This window comes from Garra rufa, chromosome 11 (assembly GCF_049309525.1).
Source record: "Garra rufa chromosome 11, GarRuf1.0, whole genome shotgun sequence".
Taxonomy (NCBI): domain Eukaryota; kingdom Metazoa; phylum Chordata; class Actinopteri; order Cypriniformes; family Cyprinidae; genus Garra; species Garra rufa.
In genome coordinates, this window is record NC_133371.1 from 12,982,740 (window position 1) to 13,009,490 (window position 26,751).

The 26,751-nt window shown below is 36.2% G+C and overlaps 1 protein-coding gene across 1 annotated transcript in view; it reads right to left on the reverse strand.

The window, feature by feature from the left end:
* cd276 (CD276 molecule) overlaps window positions 1-26,751 on the reverse strand; it is a 149,601-nt gene that overhangs the window by 65,109 nt on the left and 57,741 nt on the right. Inside the window, exon 4 of the mRNA XM_073850732.1 lies at window positions 5,145-5,279. Coding sequence (XP_073706833.1) covers window positions 5,145-5,279 — 135 coding nt within the window. The remainder of the gene's footprint in view (window positions 1-5,144; window positions 5,280-26,751) is intronic.

Below are 26,751 nucleotides of genomic sequence, written 5' to 3' on the forward strand. Positions count from 1 at the left end.
GTCTCCATGCCTCTAGAGGTCCCCTATGTTCCCCACTGCCTTAGTTCTTCTTTGTGGGTCCTTGTTAGTGCTATCCAGATCACCTGTGCCTTGTTTCCTCTAGAGTATTTAAGCTGACTATTTTCCCCTGCTTTCTCACTCGGTTTTTGAGTCCCTGCCCTGTGTTTCCAGCCCTGTCTGGCTATAGCCTTCCAAGCTGCCCCAAGTAAGGTATCCTGAGTTACTATTGTTCTCTGATTTTGTTTTCTCCCCTCGTGGAGTCTTTATTTTTCTCTTGTGAGTTTTTCTTTGTTTTGACTGTTGTTTATACCTCGGCCCGAGAAGAACTTTTGTTGTACTATTCTTGCAAAGACCTTTTTTTTAAATAAATCTTCATTTCCTGGAATACTGCGTCGAGTGTTTCGTTTGGGTCCAACATCATCACTCCTGTGGCTCTGTGGTAGCATCCTCAACCACCACGCCAGAGACCCGGGTTCAAGCCCAGCTTGTGACAGAAAAACCGAGTCACTCATGGACCCAGAGACACTCAGCTCCAAGGACCTGTTGGCGGTGATCGCCCAGCACGAGTCATCTTATCAGCGCCATGAAGCCGTTCTCAGTCGTCAAGAGGAGCTGATGGGCAAACACTCTCAAATTCTAGCCGATGTGATGGCTTCCATCCGTCAGCTTTTTGAACGGCTCCCTGGTGCTTCACCTTCCTCTGCTTCACCTTCCTCTGCTTCACCCCCGAGTTGCAACAGGCCTACTTCAGTTGCGGAGCCCCGACTACCTCCTCCTAAGCCCTTCGCTGGGGATCCTAGTTCCTGCCAGGGTTTCCTCACCCAATGCTCCCTGACCTTCGAGCTCCAGCCCTCAAGTTTTCCTACAGACCGCTCCAAGATTGCTTACATAATTACCCTTCTCTCAGATAAGGCGCTCTCCTGGGCCTCGGCGGTGTGGCAATCTAAGGATGCCTGTTGTGAGTCCTACGCGGCCTTTGAAGAGGAGTTCAAGCGAGTCTTTGATCATCCAGTCAGTGGTCGGGAAGCTTCCAAGCGCCTACTTACCCTCCATCAGGGTTCCCGCAGCACTGCAGACTTCGCCATTGAGTTTCGGACCATCGCGGCAGGGAGTGGATGGAACAATGAGGCACTGATGGTCTGCTTTCAGGGAGGGTTGTCCGAGCCTCTTCAAGATGAATTAGCCACCCGAGAACCAGCTACTGATCTCGAGTCCCTCATTGCTATGGCCATCCGCTTGGACAATCGCCTGAGAGAGCGGAGAGTGGCTCGGCGCAAGGCGTCTCAATCCCAAGTTCCTTTGAGCAGGTCTGTTTCCCCAGTCCGCTTTCCTGCATCCAGGGCTTCTCCAGCCCCTGAACAGCCCTCTGATTCCCAGGAGGACATGCAGTTGGGTCGTTCCAGGCTCTCTCCTAACGAGAGGGAACGTCGCATGAGGGAGCGCCGTTGCCTCTACTGTGGTGCTTCCGGCCACTTTCGCTCCACTTGTCCCGAGCTCTCGGGAAACGGATGCCCCCGCTCAGCTACAGGAGGACTGTGATGGGGAAAATTAGAGCTCCTCCTGCTAATGCTGTCTTAGCTGTTCCAGCCACTCTGTCCTGGGAGGGCCACCAGCATCCGGTCCAGGCCATGATCGATTCTGGCGCTGCAGGTGACTTCTTGGATCTATCTTTGGCTAAGAAACTTGGGATCCCTACCCAACATCTTCCTCATCCCCAGGCAGTTACAGCACTGGATGGCAGACCTCTGGAACCAGGGAGAGTAACAGAGGCCACTCAGTCCCTGCAACTTACTATCCTTCAACACCAGCAGGAGGAGACCTTCTATCTGATTGACTCTCCTGAGTATCCTGTTATCCTGGGCCACCCCTGGCTGTGCAGACATAATCCTCAGATCGACTGGTCCACCGGCACCATTCTGAGCTGGGGTTCACCCTGCCATCTCACCTGCCTACTTCAGAGCCCCTCAGCCCCTAGTTCCGTATTTCAAGAGTCTGTCGACCTATCTCGAATCCCCAGAACCTATCATCAGTTCAAGGCAGTGTTCAGCAAGTCCCGGGCCACCTCCTTACCACCTCACCGCTCTTACGATTGTGCCATTGACCTCCTCCCTGGTTCCTGCCCTCCTAGGGGCCGTATCTTCTCCTTGTCTTCCCCCGAGCGCACTGCAATGGATACCTACATTAAGGAATCCTTGGCAGCCGGCATCATTCGTGCCTCTACTTCCCCGGCTGGAGCAGGCTTCTTCTTTGTAGGAAAGAAAGATGGGGGCCTTAGGCCATGTATTGATTACCGAGGTCTTAACAAAATCACGGTTCGGAATCGGTACCCCCTTCCTCTCATGGCCACTGCCTTTGAACTGTTACAAGGGGCTTCCATTTTTACTAAACTGGATCTACGCAACGCTTACCATCTCGTGCGGATCCGGCAGGGGGACGAATGGAAGACGGCCTTCAACACCCCCACAGGCCATTATGAGTATCTGGTGATGCCGTTCGGGCTCACCAACGCCCCTGCTGTATTCCAGGCACTGATTAATGATGTTCTACGGGACATGCTCAATCTCTTCGTCTTCGTATATCTTGACGATATACTCATTTTCTCAGGATCATTGGAGGAGCATGAAGGTCATGTCAGCAGGGTCCTCCAGAGACTTCTTGATAACCATCTCTATGTGAAACCCGAGAAATGTGAGTTTCATGTTACCCAGGCTCAGTTTCTCGGGTTTATCATCACTCCCGGCCATGTGGAGATGGACCCTAAGAAAGTCGAGGCCGTTCTCAACTGGCCCGTTCCCTCTACGGTTAAAGAGGTTCAGCGCTTCATCGGCTTTGCTAACTTTTATAGGAAGTTCATTAAAAGCTTCAGCTCTGTGGTGGCCCCATTGACTGCGCTGACCAAGGGAGGAGGAATCAAGATCCACTGGGGTCCGGAAGCAGCGGGAGCCTTCTAGGATCTCAAGCGTCGCTTCACTTCTGCTCCAATTCTCTCGATCCCTGACCCAGAAAGACCTTTCATGGTGGAGGTGGACGCCTCGGACGTGGGCGTAGGAGCCATCCTATCACAAAGGGGTGAGGATGGGAAATTACACCCTTGTGCTTTTATGTCTCGTCGCCTGTCAGATGCCGAGCGCAACTACCACGTGGGGGATCGAGAGTTGCTTGCGGTAAAACTCGCCTTGGAGGAGTGGCGCCATTGGCTTGAGGGGGCTCAGCACCCTTTCCAAGTTCTCACTGACCACAAGAACCTGGAATATCTCCAGCAGGCCAAACGTCTGAACCCTCGGCAGGCTCGATGGTCCTTGTTTTTTAATCGTTTCCACTTTCTTCTGTCTTACAGACCCGGCACCAAGAATGTCAAGCCGGATGCCCTGTCCCGAGCCTACTCCCCCGAGACACAGGAGAAATCTTTGGAATCTATTATTCCGAGGTCTAGGATCGTCGCACCCCTTCAGTGGGAATTGGAGAGGGTGGTGCGAGAGGCTCAAGCCCAAGATCCTGACCCAGGAAATGGTCCTGCGGGATCCCTGTATGTACCTCTATCGGCCCGGGCCCGGGTCTTGCAGTGGGGTCATGAGTCTCCCTTGACGTGCCATCCGGGTACTGCTCGCACTCTTGATTTTCTCCAGCGGCGGTTTTGGTGGCCTTCCATCAAGGAAGATGTTAAGGGCTATGTGGAGGCCTGCCCTGTGTGCAATCAGGGAAAGTCTATACATCAGCGACCTCAGGGACTGCTCCATCCCTTACCTGTTCCCCGTAGGCCATGGTCTCACCTTTCTTTAGACTTTGTCACGGGACTCCCACCGTCCCAGGGCAATACTGCCATCCTGGTGGTTGTGGACCGGTTTTCTAAGGCCGCCCGGTTCATTCCCCTGTCCAAGCTGCCTTCAGCTAAGGAGACAGCTGAGCTTCTCATTAACCATGTCTTCCGTGTATTTGGAATTCCCCTGGATATTGTCTCTGACCGAGGGCCCCAATTTTCATCCAGGTTCTGGGGAGCCTTCTGCAAGCTTATTGGGGCCACTGCCAGCCTATCATCCGGGTTCCATGTCTAATGTCCGAGTCTAATGGTCAGACGGAACGGATCAATCAGGATCTGGAAACCACCCTGCGGTGTATGGCGGCCAACAACCCCACCTCTTGGGCTACCTACATCATGTGGGCTGAATATGCCCACAACACCCTCAAGTCCTCAGCCACTGGACTATCCCCCTTCGAATGCCAGTTCGGGTATACCCCCCCATTGTTTCCTGAGGAAGAGACACAGGTTGGTGTTCCCTCGGCCCAACGTTTCATCCAACGCTGTCGGCAGACCTGGAGGAAGGCTAGGCGTACTCTTCTTCAGACCTCCCAGAGATATCAACGTCAGGCTAATCGCCGCCGCCGGACGGCCCCTAATTTCCGAGCCGGTCAAAGAGTCTGGTTAGCCACCAAGAACTTGCCCCTCCGGGTCGAATCAAAGAAGCTCTCCCAGAAATTCATCGGCCCATTCCGCATTGCAAGGAAAGTCAATCCTGTTTCCTATCGTTTGTTTCTTCCCTGTTCCCTTAGAATTAACCCCACGTTTCATGTCTCATTATTAAAACCTGTCTTGTCTCCTCCCTGTCTGGCTATAGCCTTCCAAGCTGCCCCAAGTAAGGTATCCTGAGTTACTATTGTTCTCTGATTTTGTTTTCTCCCCTCGTGGAGTCTTTATTTTTCTCTTGTGAGTTTTTCTTTGTTTTGACTGTTGTTTATACCTCGGCCCGAGAAGAACTTTTGTTGTACTATTCTTGCAAAGACCTTTTTTTAAAATAAATCTTCATTTCCTGGAATACTGCGTCGAGTGTTTCGTTTGGGTCCAACATCATCACTCCTGTGGCTCTGTGGTAGCATCCTCAACCACCACACCAGAGACCCGGGTTCAAGCCCAGCTTGTGACAGATCCTTCTTATTTAGGTAAAATAATTAACATTTTGCAGATTCTGAAAGGGGGTGAAAACTTTTGACCTCAACTGTACTAATCTATCTAATGTATCAAGGCCATGACAGACCAGGCAGAAACTCAACAACACACATCTAAGTGAACATGTTTAGAGCGGATTAGGATCCAGAGAGGCATACTATTATCATCTAATATGTTGATGCGAAAGTTGTCAGATTCTCACCGGCTCTCATCTCCTCACAGCTTTCTTTGATCTTCCTGCGGCAGACGGCGGCCAGAGCGATCAGCAGAGCCAGCAAACACACGGCCAGAGCCACGGTCAGCCACAGCGCCAGCGGAGGAAACACCAGACCCTGAGCTGCAGACGGAGAGACAGACAGACATCTTCAGCTTAGTCATCATTATCATCATCAACAGCCTCATCAGCAAACACAGTAACAACATTATCAAACAACAAACAATAACAGTCTTCAATAACAGAACTGTCTCTGTCCTGATGCTCTGAAAGACTCTGACAGGCAACTGATTTTTATTCAGAACCACATGCATATCGCGTCATTTATTTATGACATTTTTTTAATCCAACATCAAGTACCATCAAGTACTCCATTTATATCACAGATTTTAATGCCAATTAAATATTGCAATTAGATGGATTGTGATTTCTAAGGTTAAAACAGCAAATGATGGCCATTTAATTTTGTTTTAAAGACACTGTGGTTAACATTTGATAGTTTAACTAAACATAAAATGATCTGAGTTTCCTTTTATCATTTATCAACAGCAATTACAGAGCATACTCAATCTTTCAGCAATCTTTCCAATAAATTTGAACAAAATGCCACAAAAACTCATTATTTTAAATGTCACATTAACTTTTATTTAGCACCAAAATCATTAAGTGGGATCAAAATCAGAATCATTATGATGCTCATCCCTGTTGACTTGTGAAATTAAAGCATTATTTAAAGTATAGTCAGCCTGTGGAATCTCCTCTTGGTATAGTGCACCGCGGTGATTTCTGTCATCTTTACAGGCTCTCCGATGACTTACTGTTTATTTGATTGCTCAAATTAGCTTAATTAGCTATGATTTCAGCCCTCTGTGTGGAGCACTGGCCATCAGATCGCACAGGACAAACAAACCACAGCTCATGTGGACGCTGGCTCTGGACGGCCCAGGAAAGTAAACCGGACAGCGATACAGCGAGAGAGAGATATTACAGCCTCCAGATTTCCCAGAGGCATTAATGTGAAGGAGAAAACAGACAGAAGAGCTAAACGGCAGTGAGACGCTGCCAGCGCAAACACAATATGGCGCCGCACTCCACAGATAATTGAAAAACAAAGTCAAAAAATGAGCCGGTGTACGGTGGGAAAATGACAAATCACCTGGAGCATTGGAGCCGCGGCGCGAAGGACGGGACGATAACGCAGAGCCAAAAACAGGTCAGGATGCATCACTGTTCCCTTTCTGTTGTGATAAAAGCAAGGGAGTGCCCGGTGTGAATACAACACAAATAAAAGGTTCATTTAGAGGGGAATCAGAGGTTTGGTTGGCAGCGTCGTGGCTCCTCATTAGCTGCTTTTCAGCAGGAGGGTTCAGAATCTATCACGGTAAAGCCAGAAGACGATAGATGCTTTCAGGCCCTTGTGTACGACCAGCCTGCTGTGTTTCCAACTAAACTAAACTAAACAAATAAAATAATGCTTTCAGGCCTATGTGTATGACCAGCCTGGTGTGTTTTCAACTGAAATAAAATCAAATCAAATAAAAAAAAAAGACAAACAAGTAAAATTGAAGAAAATTAAGACAAAAAAAGTAAAAACTACATAATTTAAAATAATAAATCAACGACAAAAATAAAATAAAGAAAGAACAATACAAATACAAATAAAATGAAAAGAACAATAAGACAAAAAAATAATTGTTTCACAAATAAATATACAATACAATAAAAAATAGATTAAATGAAATTAAACAAAAAAATAATATTAGACAAAATAAATGAAAATGAAATTAAATAAAAAATAATTAATAAAATATAAGAACTAAAATAAACCTAACTATAAAAGAAAAGAAAATTAATTTACAATAAAATTGAATAAAATACAAATAAACAAGACAAAATAAACTTAAAATGATAAAGACCAAATTAATTGAAATAATAAATTAATGACAAAAATAAAATAGATAGAATAAAATAAAAATAACAATTAGAAAAATTAAGTGAATTAGAGAATACAAGTAAAATAAACCTAACTATAAAAGAAAAGAAAATTAAAATAAAATAAAATACATTTAAAATAAAATTAAACTAAATAAATAAAATCATGAAATAAAAAAATATTAAATAAAACAAAAACTAAGACAAAATAAATAAAATAAAAATAAAAATAAATAAAATAATCAAATAAAAACAACAAAAACAACAAAATACTTGATCTAAATAAAAATAAAATAAATACAAATACACAAGACAAAATAAAACAAAAAGTAAAGACCAATTTAATTAAAATAATAAATCAATGACAAAAATAAAATAAAGATAGAATAAAATAAAAAATACATTAAATTAAATTAAACAAAAATAATATTAGACAAAATAAATGAATATGAAATTAAATAGAACATAATAAATAAAATAATAATAACTAAAATAAACCTTTCTATTTTATAGAAAATAAAATAAATTTACAATAAAATTAAAATAACCAAACAAAATAATGTAATAAAAACAAAAAAGAAAATTTCATAATTTAATAAAACAATTATAAGACAAAATAAATACGATTAAATACAACTAAAACAAAACAAAACACAAAGTGAAATTAAGTAAAAAAAGAATAAAAATACCTTTTTTTAGATTAATTTAAATTAAATAATGAAATAATAACTCAGAAAAAAAATTACCTAAAAATACAAATAAATAAGACAAAATTAAAAAAAAGGAAATAAGACTAACTAAATAAAAAGATCAATGACAAAAATGAAATAGAAATAGAATAAAATAAAAACAAAAAAAAAAAAAAATTAACAAACAAAAACACAATAAATAATATGTATATTAGACCAAATGAAATTAAATAGAAAATAATAAATGAAATAATGAAATATAACAACTAAAATGGTAACACTTTACAATAAGGTTCATTAGTTAACATTAGTTAACCACATTAGTTAACATGAACTAATAATGAACTGCACTTATACAGCATTTATTAATCTTTGTTAATGTTAATTTCAACATTTACTAATACATTATTAAAATCTTGTTAACATTAGTTAATGCAGCGTGAACTAACATGAACAACTGTATTTTTGTTAACTAACATTCTTAAAGATTAGTAAATACAGTAACAAATGTATTGCTCATTGTTAGTTCATCTTAGTTAATACATTAACTAATGTTTAACTAATGAACCTTATTGTAAAGTGTTACCACTAAAATAAACCTAACTAAAAAATAAAACAGAATAAAATAAATAAATAAAATAAGGTAAAAGACACTGAAAACAGCAAGATACTACAAACTTCCCAAAGACATTGGCCTAATGCTAACCAAAAATAAACTGATCACGGCCAACCATCGGACACATTAAAAGCAGCCTTTCTTATATCTCCACTGATGGCTCTTGAACTTCTAGGTGGGCGACTGCGAAAATAATGACAGTTTACAAAATATCAACACCTTCTTCAGAGCCAAAAGATAAAAATAAGCTTGACACAAATGTAATTCTGTGTGCTTAGAAATCAATGCTACAGCTGGTAGTTTATTCATGTCTTTGAGTGTTATCCATGTAAGTATCAGCTCAAACATGCCATGTTCCAAAAAAGTCAATAACATAGCAAAGCGCTGCGAAATCTGGCTTTATTTCCCCTGGTAACTCGCAGACAGGCACAGAGATGATGTGCGCCGGACGGCGGCTGACAGAGGATATATATCGATGTATTGATGCGGCCCCTGAGAAAGAAAAAGCCTGAGATAATGGCGTCCAGATTTGTTATCATTTGTAGAAGTGCAGAGAAACCTGCTAAAGAGAAGATGTGAACACTGACTTATACGGCACATACAGAACTACACTCTCGATGTGTTTAAAACCCTCTTGTAAAGGTTAATAAGACAGCTGATTAAATTCACTGCTATTTATTTCTTTATTTTTGGGCCATACAAGCAGAACATGGTAAAAGTGTGATGTGCTCTTCCTTACAGACCTCATGGAGACCAATCAGTCTCGCTCCCGCTCATTAACGAAGGTCAGAGAAAGTTTAAATCATACAAAATTACACCCCGCAGAAGCTTATGAAATTTCAGAACCGGAAGGATCCAATTTATCTCAATCTCTTATGAACAGAGGTAAAACATCATGTTGTTAGGCAAAAAAAATTGCCAAAATTGGATGATTTGACCACTGTTTTGTCGTAATTTTGCTCTGGCTGTCTCAAAAACCAAAGCACAGACTAATCATATTTATATAACTTTCATATTTATTCTATATTTATATAATTCACAGTGTTTCAAATTGTAGGTAGTGGAATTATGTAACCCTCTAAATAGAATAAAGATAGAATAAAATAAAACGAACAAGAAAAAACTACAATGAGATATAAAAAAACATTAAATTAAATTAAACCAAAAATAATATTAGAACAAAATAAATTAATATGAAATTAAATAGAGAATAATAAATAAAGAAAATTAAACAATGTAATAAAACAGTTATAAGACAAAATAAATTTAATTAAATCAAACTAAAACTAAATAAATAAAATAAAATAAAATTAATTTAGATAAAATTAAATTAACCAAATGAAATAATGTAATAAAACAAAAAAAAGAAAATTAAATAATTTAATAAAACAATGATTAGACAAAATAAATATAACTAAATAAAACTAAAACAAAATAAAATAAAATGCAAAATTAACTGATAAAAATAAAAAAATTAAAAATAAATTTAATTAAATTAAATTAAAATGAAATAAAAACTAAGAAAAAATAATTGACCTAAAACATACAAAAAAGTAAATAAGCCTAAATAAATGAAATTAAAAAATCAAAATGCAAAAGACAAAAATGAAATAAAGATATGAAACTAAACAATAATACAATAAAAAAATAAATAAATAAAAACAACAATAAGAAAAATTAATTAACAAATAAAAATAAAATAAAAAATTAGACAAAATAAATTAAAACTAAATTTCATTGAAACCGAAAATAATAAATGAAATAATAGAACTAAAATAAACCTAATTTAAAAATAAAATAAGGCACAAGATAAAGCCCAAGACACTGAAAACAGCAAGATACTACAAACTTTTTAGTTTAACTGACTTTTATATGTAATTTACTTTTATATCTATTCTATATTTATATAATTCACAGTGTTTCAAATTGTAGGTAGTGGAATTATGTAACCCTCTAAATAAAATAAAGATAGAATAAAATAAAAAGAGCAAGAAAAAAAAATTAACAAATAAAACTACAAAGAAATAAAAGAAAAGATTATTAATTATTATTTAATTATTAATTAACCAAATAAAATAATGTAATAAAAAAAAAAAAAAAAAATTAATAAAACAATTATCAGACAAAATAAATAAAATTAAATAAAACTAAAACTAAATAAAATAAAATACAAAATTAACTGATAAAAAAATAAAATAAAAAAATAAAAAGACAAAATAAATTTAGATTAAATTAAAATGAAATAATGAAATAAAAAACTACGAAAAAAATAATTGACCTAAAATATACAAATAAATAAGACAAAATAAAAACAAAAAGTAAATAAGACTAAATAAATTAAAATAAAAAAATCTAAATAAAAGACTAAAAATGAAATAAAGGTAGAATAAAATAGAAACAACAATAAGAAATAAAATATATATTAGACAAAATTAATTAAAATGAAATCAAATGAAATAGAAAATAATAAATGAAATAATATGACACTGAAAACAGCAAGATACTACAAACTCCCCAAAGACTCCCCATCGGTCTAAATAAAACTACAATGAAATAAAAAAACAACATTAAATGGAATTAAACAAAAAATAATATTAGACAAAATAAATTAATATGAAATTAAATAGAGAAAAATAAATAAAATAATAAAATATAACAACTTCAAATAAAATAAAAATTATAAAAAATAAATAAATAAATTGAGAATACAATTAAATAAAATTAATAAAATAATGAAATAATAAATTAAACAATTTAATAAAACAATTATAAATTAAAATAAAATAATAAAATAAAAAACAAAAAAACTGACCTAAAAATACGAATAAATAAAAAGTGGAATTATGTAACTCTCTATGACCTTTTATAACAGCTGAGACAAACAGGGAAATTAAATAAAATAAAACATTCAAATAAATTGAATAAAATTCTAAAATAAATGAATCAAGATTATTTTTGCATTATTATTTAAACAAGTTATTTATGTAACAACCCATATAGGCGATAAGCTACTCTTACTATGTATTTACAAAAATAAGGTTGTAATCTTTCAATGTATGAATCTCTATCTAATCCATATAACTGAATTCTCTCTATGTCTCTCTCTCTCTTTCTCTCTCTCTCTCTGGCTGAAGGTGGCCTGATGAAGATAAATGTTGTAAAAGTCTAGCATTTCAGCACTGTTGTCCCTTAAGGCCTGTAGGCTCATATTTCTCTCTTACTATTGTTTGATGATGTGATTTTGTTTCCCTCAGTTATAGATATATCCCAAATGTCTCTCATCACCCATCATCTTCCTCCGAAAGCCCTTATTCATCTCTTTCTATCCTGCTCTTTTTCTCAGTTGCCAAAGACACACAAGGACGTACGTACATCTTGGCTCTCACCTCCAACACTTTCTCAAGTGCCTGGATTCTGCAGACCAGACGCATACGAGGATTTTATATTGCTTACATTTCGAACAATATGTTCCAGTACTGCAGTTTGGAAACAAAACAGGCATATTATGGCATTAAACAGAGCTCAGAAGTCACCCTTCCAGAAGTATTTTTTCTGTTTTTGTGCTCTATAGGGATTGTAAAATATCAAGCACAAAGATTAGACAAAACTAATGTAACTAATTGTAGGTAGTGGAATTATATAACCTTCTATGATCTTGCCACTGGGACAAACAGGGAAAGATAAATAAAAAATAAAATAACCTGATTAAATTAGCTCAAATTAAAATAAAAAATAACATTAGAATTAATAAATTAAAATCAAATAATAAATTACTAAAATAAAAGCAAAACAAATAAAATGAAATAAAAATAAGACAAATTAAATGAAATTAAACAGGGAAAATAAAATAAAAAAAAAGGTTAAACTGACTAAAATTAGAAGTAAAAAATAAAAATAAAAATAAATAATGTATCACAAATTGTAGGTAGTGGAATTATGTAACCTTCTATAATCTTCTACAATGGCCATAAAAATGCAAGTGACAAAAATGAAATGATAATAAAATAAAATAAAATAAAATAAAATAAAATAAAATAAAATAAAATAAAATAAAATAAAATAAAATAAAATAAAATAAAATAAAATAAAATAAAATAAAATAAAAATTAAACAAAACCAAAAGAAAATAGAATAACACATAAGACAACAGCAATTAAAATAAAATAAACCAAAAATATAATAAATAAATAAAATAAAATAAACTGATTAAATTAGCTCAAATTTAAACTGAAAATAAAATTAAAATGACTAAATTAGAATAAATTAAAATAAAATAATAAAATAAAATAAACAAAAAATAAAAAAATATACAAAAAATAAATAAATAAATAAAACAGGAAAAAAAAATCTAATAAAATACAATGATAATAGAATTCATGAATAAATAAAAATTAATTAATTAATTAATTAATCAAATAAAACAAAAACAAATAGAATCAAATTAAACAAGACAAACAATGAAATGAAATAGAACAGGGGAAAATAAATAAAAATAAATAAATACATACATACATAAAATAATAAATTAATTAAACAAATTCCACAGGGACAAACAGAGAATGATAAATAAAATAAAATTAAATAAAATTAAATTAAATTAAATTAAATTAAATAAAACGATTAAATTAGCTAAAATTAAAAAAATAAAATTAGAGTTAATAAATTAGAATTAATTAAAATAAAATAATACATTATTAAAATAAAAATAAGCCAAATAAAACGAGACAGGAAAAAATTTAAAAAATAAAATAAAAACAATTTAATTAATTAATTAATTAATTAATGAGTTAAATAAACTTAATTTATAATAATTCACTTTGCCCAGACTCATTCATCTAATGCATATGCACACGCACAAACACACACATACATATATATATATATATATATATATATATATATATATATATATATGATATGTCTTCTGCATAAGCACTAAACCTTAGAGCTCATAGTAGCTGAATCATACGTTATCATTATAAACTCACTTCCACTAAGGAGCAAATGAATGGCACAGTATGTTCAATCTAGGAATCCCACTCTATTACCGCTTGTTTTACGTTCCAGCCAGACTCTGAACTACACGTGTCTCCCATGGCAACAGCGGGAGTTCCAGGCTCCGCCCCTTCACTCACGGTCAGAGTGAACAGAGCGGCTCCACTTCTGCTGGATTTTCTACTGTTGCTCTGCTTTCATCTCCAGGAATAAAGAGTTGAAACACCTCCCGGCCTAACCTCTCCTGATACCGCTGATCAAAGCTAACGCTCGCTCCTTTTACCTGTCACAGAGAGAGTCACCATGCCACAATACTGAGGCCACTTAGAGAAGAAGGGTTCCAGACGGAGATTCGAGATGGAGTCGAGCCTCAGACGAGCTTTGCAGTGAACAGAAGGAACCGAGGCTGAGCGCAGACCGGACTTATGGGGCCAATACTAACACAGCCGAGTACAAGACAGGTTAGACTGAGATAGACAGACAGACAGACGGGCACAGAGATGAGCCCAAATTCTGTCATCATTCATTCACCTCCTTGTCGACCCTTTATTATGTTCTTTCTTCCGTGAAACACCAAAGGAGATCTCAGACAGAACATCCAGACAATGATGATCTCTGCAGTGAATGGGTGCCATCAGAATGAGAGTTTAAAAAGATTTTAAAAAGTCACAAAAATCCACAAGTAATCTACACAACTCAAGTCCATCAGTTAACATTTTGTGAAGATAAAAGCTGTTTGCAAAAAAACAAATTTATCATTAAGCCATTTTTTTACTTCAAGCCATGTGTCCATAATCCATAATAATGCTTCCTCCAAAGAAAAAGTCCCCTTTTGACATCAAAATCTGTTTTGTCTTGTAAACAGTGCTAGACCTGTGCATATTTCTCTCCTACGACGATGTTTTAGTGCTGCGTTAACTTTTTTTGAAAATCCAAGATCACGATAAGTCATTATATTATGACAATAAAGTCGAAATACTACAAGAATAAAGTCGAAATATTTTAAGAATAAGGTTGAAATATTACGAGAATAAAGTTGAAATATTTCAAAAGTCAAAATTACAACAATAAATTCTAAATGTTTTTCGAGAATTAAGGCTAAATATTTCTAAAATAAAGTTTAAATATTACAAGAATAATGTTGAAATATTTCAAATATAAAGTCGAAATTACAACAAAAAAGTCTAAATGTTTTTTGAGAATTAAGGCGAAATATTTCGAAAATAAAGCCAAAATATTTCAAGAATAAAGATGAAATATTACGAGAATAAAGTTGAAAATTTTCGAAAATAACGTTTAAATATTACGAGAATAAAGCTGAAACATTTCAAATATAAAGTCGAAATTACGAGAATAAAGTCGAAATGTTTTAAGAATAAAGTCAAAATTACGAAAAAAAAGTCTAAATTATGAGAATAAGGTTGAAATATTACAAGAATAAAGTCGAAATATTACGAGAATAAAGTTGAAATATTTCAAAACTAAAGTCAAAATAATATGAGAAAAAAGTTATTATACAAAAGAAAAGTTAAAATTACAAGAAAAATCGAAATATTACGAGAATGAAGTCAAAATATTTTGAAAATAAAGTCAAAATATTTTGAAAATAAAGTCAAAATATTACAAAAATAAAGTCGAAATATTTTGAAAATAAAGTCTTTATACTATGAGAATAAAGTAAAAATATTTTAGGAATAAAGTCGAAATTACGTAAAGTCGAAGTTTGAGAAAAAGTAGAAATATTATGAGAATAAAGTCAAAATATTTAAAAAACAAAGTCAAAATATTACGAGAATAAAGTCAAAATATTTAGAAAATAAAGTCGAAATTACGAGAATAAAGTCGAAATGTTTCAAGAATAAATTCTAAATTACGAGAATTAATTCATAGCAATTACGAGATTAAAATTATATTTTGATTACATATAAGATTAAAGTATATTTTGAGAGTATATTAGTCTATTGTGCATGCAAATGGCCTGGATTAGGAGCAACGGGAGATATTACAAAGTCTCAGCTTTCAAAATCGGTCAGTTTTATAGTGAAATACAAACAATATGTCTTACAATAATAGTACTACAATAAAATTTTGAAAATAAACTTGAAATTAGGAGAATACAGTCGACACATTTCAAGAATAAAGTCAAAATATTTTGAAAATAAAGAAGTCGAAATGTTTTGAGAATAAAGTCGAAACGATTAGAGAATAAAGTCGAAATTACAAGAATAAAGTCGAAATGTTTCGAGAATAAAGTCAAAATTACGAGAATTAATTTGTAGCAATTACAATATTAAAGTTATTTTTAGAGTAAATGGCCTGGATTCGGAGCACATGTTTTTGATGTCCATGGGATAAAGCGACCCCAATAACGTCAAATTTATCCCTATGGAATGCAAATTTATCAAATCTGACGCGATTTTTATTGGGGGACCTAGTGCTGGGCGATATGACGATATATATCGTGGGGACGATAGAAAAGTGTCTATCGTCCTATTTCTCTTCTATCGTCTCTATCGTCTCTAACCTAATTTTATCAATTACTAAAGAAAATATTGCATTAAATAGGCTATGACAAATGTATTATAGTGTCTTGTTGCTGTGCAATGCATACTCTACCCTATAAGTGATAATCAAGAATAAAAACGAACTTTTTCATAAACAAACTCCGTCTTGTGCGACGTGACGCTTTACGTTGTTGCGACATACTTTAACTCGTGAGTGCTTAGCCTAAAGATGGAGACGCAAGAGGTTGAAGATGAATGCCCGGATCGAGTCGCAACAAACTGAAACTGCTACGCAGGCAGCAGACAAGAAGTAACGTTACTTTTACCGACACGTGGGGGTACGTCAGTGATTTTGTTGCATTTTGGCTTCAAGAGCTCCGACACGGAGCAGAAGACAGTCATGTGCAAACTCTGCCAAAAGACTGTTTCCGCGCCCGACGCTGACGCCTGTTTCAAGCCTTCGTCTGCAGTGCGTATGCGTTGCGTATTTTTTTCCGCACCCATGTTAACGGATCAGATCGTTCACACTGCACGCGGTTGCTGTCCGGTAGTGCGTTCCAGAAGCGGCGCGTTTACAGCAGTGGAGCGATCCTTTAGGCACAGAGTCTGTTTTTGCTGCGCTGCATGCGCTGAATTAAAGTGACAGCGCATTGTTCGCTGTAAAAATGAACATGGATTGACACGGAAATGTACCATAAATGCATATAAATGCAGTCTACTGTGTTTCACAGTCAACACGTGGCTTTTTGGCTAGGTTTAAAATAGTGCAGTTTTAAATAAACAAGGCAACATAATAGATGCACTTGTCCAGGTAGAAAAGTTCTTTAAAATATGGTTTTTAATAAAGATTTAATACGAAAGAAAGGCACAGAGAGCCGACTGCTTGTCTGTGGTAAGTTTTAATTTAAAATATTTGTGATAGCCCAATTTCAATATGAAAAGGAAGCTATAGCCTACCTATGCTGTGTTTAAATGTGTTGCAACTTGCTTGAGCAACTTAATAGCCTATACAAATCTAGAAGTCAAGTGCATTGAATAATAGCCTACGTTGTTTATAATACGTTGAGTTTAAACGTGAATATGTCTAGTATTATTGTATTAGTGTACTGTGATAAAAGAGTATCCCAATGCTGAAAAAGCATGTTTGGATTTGAAATTAAAATAACGGATAAATGGTGTGTTTGAGGTAAACACCCACGGATCAGGAACGGACTGCAAACGCGTTCTGTGTGGAAGCAAAACGAGTCCGTGCTGCCTCTGCACCGCATACGTAACGCACACGGACTGCATACGCACTGCCAGACGGAGTATGTGTGAAACAGGCGTGATACTTTATTTTGGTTTGCAAACTTTGCACTACAAGGTTGAAAAATGTTTTGTTTATTTTTTATAATTGAGTGCTTTTCTGCTCAGAAACTTGAAATGGCTGTGCACTTTAATAAAAAAATAGTTTATTTTGATAATACTATTTAACTATGATGTGGATAAAAAATGTGAAGGCTACTGTAGCTCTACCTCCACCACATCTGTTGTCATTTGATACATTTATATTGCTGCACTAAAATGTATTTTTCTCATTTGTGACAGTTCAGTTAAATGTCACTTCAAATAACGAATAAAAATAAAGTTGCAAAAAAATTATGCAATGATATTTTTGTCAAACTTTTCAGAGAATAACTGAAAACGTACTTTATTTTGGTATATCGTGATATATATCGTTATCGTGATATAAAATAATCCATATCGTGATACATGATTTTTCCATATCGCCCAGCACTAGGGGGACCCCATCGAAACACGATTAAGCTAGTTTTGAGTAGCAGCTGTGTGGGTTTTGTTGTGAAAACCTGGCAACCCTGATGCACCTTTACATAAAACAATAATACAGTGCTCCAATCTGTTCTAAAAATAATGACATAAAAACATTTTGTTTAACACTTTTGCAAACAAATCGTGCCCACAGCTAAAGTTTAGCTGCTAAACTGTAAACACATACTGTTACATAACAATAATGGTGGATACAAAATATGTCTAAGTTACATTCTTTATTATTAAACAAAGTAATTAGAACAACAACAGTCTACATTAATCAACACATTCTTAGGAAATAGTGGGCTCACAGCAAATTATCACAACTATTTCAGTAAGTGGTTTACCTGGAAACCTACAGCTTCACTAGGTCTACATCACATATTAGCACAAATGCTGCATCCAGTGTTCATTTCAGCTGGGAAATGCAGTGAATTGTATGTATGTATACTTTTGGAGCAATAATGGAGGTAGAGGCACATTTTTACAGTCAGTCTGGGTTTAAAACAGTTTAGCCAGCCTGTGTTATCGTCCTACATGTCACCTCAGCATCAAGACTAAGACGAAAGTGTCTCCCAAAACACATCTGAAATCCTGCCATCTGCCCCTCCCAGAGCTCCCTGACATTTGAAAGATTATTCATTTTTATTTATCCATCTATTTATTGTCCTCCCCTGCAACAAGCCCACTAAGGGATCTCCATGAATTCTGATTAGCAATAATAACAATAAATGCAATCACAAAGACGGCGAGCCAGAAATGTCAGAGGACAGGGATTAGCTAAACAGGAAGACACAAGACGGGCTCAGATTTGATTTCTTTCCTTTAGAGGGATTCGGATTGAATAAATGACTTTGGGCTTGTGTCTGACGTTAAGCATTCATCACAATGAGGGGAAGGTGATCACTTTTTTTGCTTCCACGCTGTTGTTGTTTTCTCGATAAAATTTATTGCGACCACCTGTGTGTGTGTGAGAGAGAAGGAGAAAAGATGAAGATGTGGCCAAATGCATCTCTGAGGTTTCTTGTCAGATCAGCACATTTATCTAGAGGCACTCTTTCTGTGAGTTTGACTGAATTACTTTATAGCAAGAAAATGAAGGGCTGTCTTATTAGCTTTCAGAAGAGATGCGCATGCTTTAACCCTCGATAGCACTTATGATTTCTTAAACACGCTAAAAGCACCACCGCTCTGTACAGGTATATGAGTAAAAGTAAAAACTCCATCTAGGCACAGCAAACACTGCAGTCATAGCAAAACACTGCTCATCCCGTTGTGGAAAAATATGTGCACTTTAGCATACTTTTAAAAAGATGGAAAAATATATTTTAACAGAATACACTTAAGTGTGAACTAAATGAAATATCTTTTTAGACAATGCCATGCTATTTACAATTAGGTGAAAAATATTTACATTTATATTAAATGACAATAAATCACACTTCTTTTCACAAGCTCAACACAGTAACACTGGCTCAACTAATGACAGGAGTTTGTTCAGCCAATGGCAGGTCATTATTTTTGATATTCCCTTCAGTGATATTAAAATATGGACTGGCTTCATTCTGTACTCTCAGTTTCTATTATTCAGTAAGTTCCCTAAAAAAAGTCCCACCATCAAATCCACTCTCTGCAATAAGTGAACTGGTAAGTCACTCTGTATAAAAGAGTAGGGCTGTCCTTGACTAAAGATTTTTCTGGTCGACTAGTAGTTGTTAATTTTAAGCATTAGTCGACTATTAGCCACATGTTTATTATTAAACCATATAAATCACTAGTGCTTTCCTTGTTTTCGGATTAACAGATTAATTTGGCAACACTGACACGTCATCTCCTCAGTAGTGGATGTGTCCGTATTAATGTTTCATACGTATAACATAATCTGCGAATATTCATTATCTATTTGTAATGGTTTATTTAAAAGTAGACATTTCACTCTAGATATAATCTAGATATATTTTTCATGTCTGTAAGGCAAGTATACACAGAGAGTTACAAAGTTTCCCGCTCAAGTTCACAGAGACCAAAATGGTAGAAAGAACATCCTGTTTGCTTTCATTATTTTACAAAAGTGCAACGTTTCGTTGTTATTCTGAGTGCACACAAAAAAACGTAGAGTCTTTACAGATTCGAAAGATGTATTACTTTTATCTGTATGACCAAAAAACAGAGATTGAGGATCCAAAGTCAGTTTGCGAGATCCACTTTCTTACAGAGTTTATCTCTAACCCTAATCAAACTCACCTGAGCATGCTAATCAATGTCTTCAGGGTCATTAGAAAATCAGAGGTAGGTGAGTTTGGTCAGGGTTGGAGCTAAACTCCGTAGGAAACCCTGCTGAAAAAAACAGCTAAAACCAGCCTAGGCTGGTTGGCTGGTCTTAGCTGGAAGTAGCTGCCTTTAGCTGGTCTCCCAGCCTGGCCAGGCTGGTTTTAGCTGGTGGTTTCCCAGCCTGACCAGCTAAGACCAGCCTGGCCAGGCTGGAAAAGCGGCCAAAACCCCTCTAAAACCAGCCAGCTGACCAGCTATGACCAGCTCTGTCAATATTACTTCTATCACAAAACAACCACCAGATTTTGTTTGTAGGGACTCTGACCTTTTTGACGATTTTAAAAGCTTAAAAAAAGTACCATTACTATTGTAATGTAATGTCCGATTTCAAAATTCAAAGTTCGAGGTTTCACACTCAAGTTCACAAAGACCGAAACGGCAGAAAGTGCATCCTGTTTGCTTTCATTATTTTACAAAAGCGCAATGTTTCGTGCACACAAATAAACAAGTCTTTACAGATTCGAAAGATGTATTACTTTTATCTATGATGTATTACTATAACCAGCTAAAACCAGGCTGGTTGAGCAGTTTTTTTCAGCAGGGAAGCGGATCTCAAGAGCCGGATTTGAGGATCCTTGGTTTATCACAACACTAGTTTTAACTTGTATCTGCATGTAATTCACTAACTTTTTGTCTGACAAACTCTCTTTGGTAAACTGATGAATAAATGATGTCATAAACACAACAATAGCACTAACACAGAAGCTAGCCTCTCTAACCTACTAAGAAGTAAATGTAAACCTTATGGGGTGGAGCACAGCAGAATAAAGTATTGGGATCACAGACATTTCTTACCCAAAAGGGCAAGATAACTGCAGATAACTCGATGAGCATTCAGCAGGAAGGACACCGGCATGTTAACACACTAACAAACTCATCGTCCTTCTCACTCGATCAATAATGCAGCTTTTAATACATCCAGACAAACCTCTGACATTCAGCAGAGCAGTGTAACACTGGTTAAGTGAATATACCAACAAACCAGTGAAGGACCCTTGTGTGCCAGTGAAAGATGTAGCATAAAAACAGTAAAAACTGTAATGTGTCCACAGCACAGCGATTCCCTGACAAACACTGAGAATGAACTAAAGCTTTGTGTTTTGCAGTCTGGTATGTGAATGAGACAGAGGATAATGGTGTCTACCTATTTCGGGATCAAAAAGGACAGTCAAATAGTTGTAAAACTAACAGATACATGAGATAAAAAAAAATGGTGAGAGGCTTCTAGTACACTGAAAGCATGGCATGCTTTAAGATGCTAAAATCTGCTCCTTTAAAAAGTCTTAAAAGCAGCAGTTTTGTCACAAATACATTGTGTTTAATAAAAATCTCACAGACAGATAATAAAAAAAATACTTTTTATTAAAAAAAATCTAAATTAATTTCATAATATACAAATAAACAATAATTATAATATTGAAAAACACAAAATAAATTCATAGTCTGTTCATTTGTCGAATATTTGTCTGTGAAAATGGTATTTTTTAAAGACGGGTGGGTGTCTTTGACTGTCGTGTTCCAAAAACCCACCCCATCAGGCTTGGTTATGCAATAGTAGTTATACAAGGCTTTCTTAAGGTTGAATAGTCATCCAGAAGACCTCAAAGTTAGCTGACTGTAAAACCATGTAGTTTGACCCATCCCTAAACCTCTATTTCTCATTTTGAGGTAAAAAAAAAAAAAAAAAATGTAAAGAAGGGAGAGTAAGAGCGAGGAAGAAATAAGTGTGAAGCAGAGCAGGACAGCTAATTAAGTGCATGTGTACGGTTCAAAGCAAACACATCGCAGCACTCATTAGAAGAAGCGAGCGAATGTAGGGCAGGCCTGTGGCCCGGATGAAGGGGAAGATGGTCACCCGTCCCTTGAGCGAGGCCCATCAGAACCTGACTGACAAGAGCTCCATCAGCACAGCACATCTCTCCCACGCCGCTGACATTAAGATGTTGGAGGCAGACCGGCCTATCGATTTCTCCGCTTCTCCATTTGCTCGCTCTTCCCTCTCGCTCGCTCTCTTTCTCTCTTGCTCGTTTTCGGACAAACTTCAGGGGCAATAATCAGCTGAGAAAGTTGGGCTCTCTAAATTTTTAATTAGCTTTAAGACCAGCAGCTGCTGTGTGAGAGCGAGGAGGTGTAGGAAGCAATCACTAGTGACAGCTCTCAACACCATCGGCCGACCTGACAGCAGCGGCTGATTGGACACAGACGACTGTGCGTTTGTATGTGTGATGGGCTCTAAATACGGCCCTGATGTTAACAGCGTGCTTGTTTGATGGCGTAACGCCACTCACTGGTGTCACGCATTCATGTCACACATCTTAATGATAATATAATATAATATAAAATATAATGTAAAATAATATAATAATATAAAATAATGAAATACAATCTAATATATGAGCAATATCAAACAAGTTGACGTTATGTCTGAATACATAAACAAAACAACAACGGAGTGTCTTTAAAAGCCCTCTTTTGTGCAGAACTACTTTCATCCGCCATGGATTCAAATCTAAAGTTGACAGTTTAACAGCATAGCCCAAGCCTACGTTACTAATTCAGAGCTAGTAACAAAGGAACGTTGCGTTGCTTCATTAAAAGCTTATTGTATTACTATAGTAAAAGCGGTGTATTATGAGACAAAGACTGACTGGGCGATTGTGACTAACTCCATCCGATACAGCATTAATTCTTCAGCTCAATCTCATATCAATAAAACATTACTTTGAATGTTCTCTGAGGAAAGCGATATCTTTGTCATAACTTTAATCTCCTTTCATCTGATAAGGGTGATTTCTGATGATAGTGCTGCTAAGTGCATTTGTTAGCTGTGTCAAGCTGTTGTTGAAAGTAACAATAACTTCTTGGCGCTTTTCCACTACACAGTACCAGCTCGACTCGGCTCGCCTCGGCTCGACTCGACTCGGCTCGACTCGGCTCTGTTTGGTTTTCCACTGTGTAAAAGTTGTACCTGTACCTCCACAATAGTACCTGGTTGTCATAGCGACGCTGCAAGAAACTGCCGTGATGTAATCTTCTACGCGACACACACCCGCTGTCTGCACCTCCTCGTTTGACCACGGCGTATTCTTCCGAGTTGCCATAATATGTAATGGATTGGATATGTCACGCAATCTCTGGCCAAACTTTTTAAAAATGGCGGGGTTATTCTGGATACTATTGCTGGCGCGTGCAATGATGACGCAGTGAATAGTGACGATTCTCTCTGACCAATCAGCAGTCTGCTGTGTTTTCACGTCACATTTTAATATCGCCTTAGCTCGCCTCAGCTCGCTTGGAACCTCGCCGGAGGTACAGGTACAACTTTTACACAGTGGAAAACCAAACAGAGCCGAGTCGAGTCGAGCCGAGGCGAGCTGAGGCGAGCTGGTACTGTGTAGTGGAAAAGCGCCATCTGTTTAAAATAGCGTTTATTTTTTAGTATAAAAGTCTTTACTGCTGACTCGTGACTTATGCCGCCATCTAATGGCAGAACAATGTAACTAAAAATCACAATCACAAACACATACACCGTTTCTCAGTACTAAACACTATTAATAAATACTACTATTATTTATTTAAAATAATATTTATTAAATAATACTATTTAATAAACAACAACAACAGCCATCATAAAAGTTGCTAGGCAATTCAGTCACATGTACACAGGCAGCGCTCTAATCTACAACACTGAATTTACATAAACATGATGAGATTTTGCCAAAACTATTTTCTCTGGAACAAATAATAATTTCATGAGAAGCCAGCGATAAATTTCAGAAGATCTGGCCGAAGAAAGTCTACTCTCGGCTTACACCCTGGAGCTGACATGTTCAACAACATCAATGCAAATTTTCAAATAGACGTTATCTTTATTAACAAACTGCATATTTCATCTATAAACAAGTATATTCTCACCTGAAATGTCTTAAACTACATTCCGTGACACAAAAAGACAGATATTTTTAAAATTACCGTGGATTTGGGCGTCCGCCATGACACTCGCTGTAAGACCAAGATCATAAAGCTATGTCATATTTCATCCCAAAACCAAAAGATCGATGTATTGCATAAAGAAACCGCAGGAGATATTTAGGAAATTATTTTCTCGGCACATGACACACTCAGCTCTAATTCTCATTACTGTAATGCATCCAGATGTTTTACTTCTGAATTCATTTGTAATTGTAATTATTCTAAATTATGATTTTCTTGATGCTTCTCATTAGTCTCTCATTACTGTAATACAGTAATGAAAATCATTCAGCACAAACACAACTGTTTTTTAATTAAAATCAGCATAAATTATGGACAGTACAGCAAATACTTGCATTATGTATAAATAATTTACTGTTCAAATATCATTATTGTTTTTTTTTTTTGCATTATAGTAATGTAAACTGCTGAGGAAAATTAACTGCTTAATTGACACTAAACCAATTTCACAGATCAAAAATATCATTTTTATTTTTATTTTTTTGGCTCAAATGAGATTCACTGACATATTAGATAGTAATATATTATTATTTAAATTGACAATCTTTTTTTTTTTTTTTTGATTCAGCATCTGCTTTGTAGAAAATGAGTCTGATCAATCACATTAACACAGGATATCAATCTGAAGAGATTCAAACACAGCAGCTGCTCTCCTCACCACTCTACAAACACACAGTCTCAGAGTAAGAAAGATTATTGATTATCCATGGCATCATTCAATCAATACAACACACTTGTCCTCGTCAGGAAACTGTGGTGGGAAGCTGCTATGAAACTTGTAGCAACAACCTTCACATCATTTAAACTTTAGACTGTTATAATTTTTTACTGTTATATCTGATTTTTTTTTTTAATTCTTTTACCAGTAAATTTATCATTTAAAGGTGCCATAGAATGGAAAACTGAATTTACCTTGGCATAGTTAAATAATAACAGTTCAGTACATGGACATGACATACCATGAGTCTCAAACACCATCGTTCCTCGTTCTTATATAAATCTAGTATTTGCAAAAGACCACCGAAAAATAGGTCAATTCCAACATATACCCAACTGTTACGAAACTTTCCCGGGATCGTTAATAGTTACGCCCCCAACATTTGCATCGCCCAATCATCGGTAACGTCAGCACCTCAGTTAAACAAGGCGAGTCACTCTAGGGACACGGTTAGCTTAATGCTAGTGCTAGCCTGTTACATTGCTATACATAGGATTTCACTTACCACATAAACAGAGAGATGAGTGCGCTGATGATGGTGAATGATGGAGAAATAACTGCCTGATGATGGCAAATGATTTACAGATCCCGAGAATCACTGACGAGCAGCTCAACTTGATTGGTAAGCACTTGTGTCTCTGCGTTGTAACTTTACACAGAGCACATGCATCACAGTAATCAGACTAATATATCCACGATTCAAAACGGCAGATTCAACAAACCGCATATTAAAAGCGGCTAGAGCTCCTAATTAAATCTATGTTTTTATCCATGTGCGAGCTACTGAGCTCTGTGAAACAGCCAATCAGAGCAGAGCTCATTAATATTCATGAAGCTTCCAAATAACAGAGCATTTCATTCAAGGGGGGAAATCCTAGGGTTGTAAATGGACCTGTAAAACCATTTCTGGAGATTTTGTGCCCTTTCCTATGCCATATACCTTCTATGTAGATATCAGAGAACAATTTAAAAATATTGTATAAATGCATTCTATGGCACCTTTAATCATTTTTTATTTACAGTGTGTATTTGGCACACAATCAATTTATCATCACAGTGTTTTGAGGGCAGTTGAGCGATTACTACTGCACAATGTAATTAAAGCTGCAACAATGAGCTCCTCCAACACTGAACATGATACGATGAGAAAAACATCATCTTTGGGTCAAACGCTCTGATCCCATCTGTGTCGGCTGAGAGACGGCCGCTTTACACAGAAATAAAAGATCCGTTTTAGCCCACAAACCTTGAAGCTTGAAATATGTAAATGAGGAGTGCGTGGGAGAGAAAGCAAAGAGAGTTTGCGCTTTAACACAAATCATCTTAAGAAAAACACTTGATTTTTTTTCAAGGACTCTTCTACTTGTGTTTGGTCATTTGTGAGCAGAGCTGAAATGCAGATGAGTCTCGTTTATTCTGTACAGCTGAAGGCCTTGATTTCCATTTACTCTCTCTCTCTTTCCCCCAACCATCAATTAAACCTAATGGCCATCACCACCTTCCCCTCCAGACCTCCATCTTTAACTAGCTCCGATCAAGACAAACAGCCTGTTATTTATTTATATACTCATTTACTTATTTACAATCCACTATTCTGTAAGGAGGTACATTTTTAGTGGCTGCAGCACAAACGAACAGATTCTGACACTTATTGCGCTTCGGCTCGACTGCGGTTGTGTTTCACATTTACAAATTAGCTTTTGGGCTCTGAGATGCTTAAACTTTCTGGCATGCCGGCGACCCTGCTGCAGTATTTATGGACTTTGGCTTAAAAACAGTGATGTGTGAGTTAGACTGAACACTAAGTTATCCATAATAAGAACTAGTGTGGGATAGTTCATCTGTAGAGCCACTAAACCAATGCTGAGCAGCTGCTGCAAAGACACAAACAGAAGAGGTCTGATCTGGTCTGAGTCTGGACTATGCATTGCTTTTCATTGTTTTTCATGTTTTACAGTGCAGAATACAAAAAATCCTGCACTATTTAGTACCAAAAACCATACATACA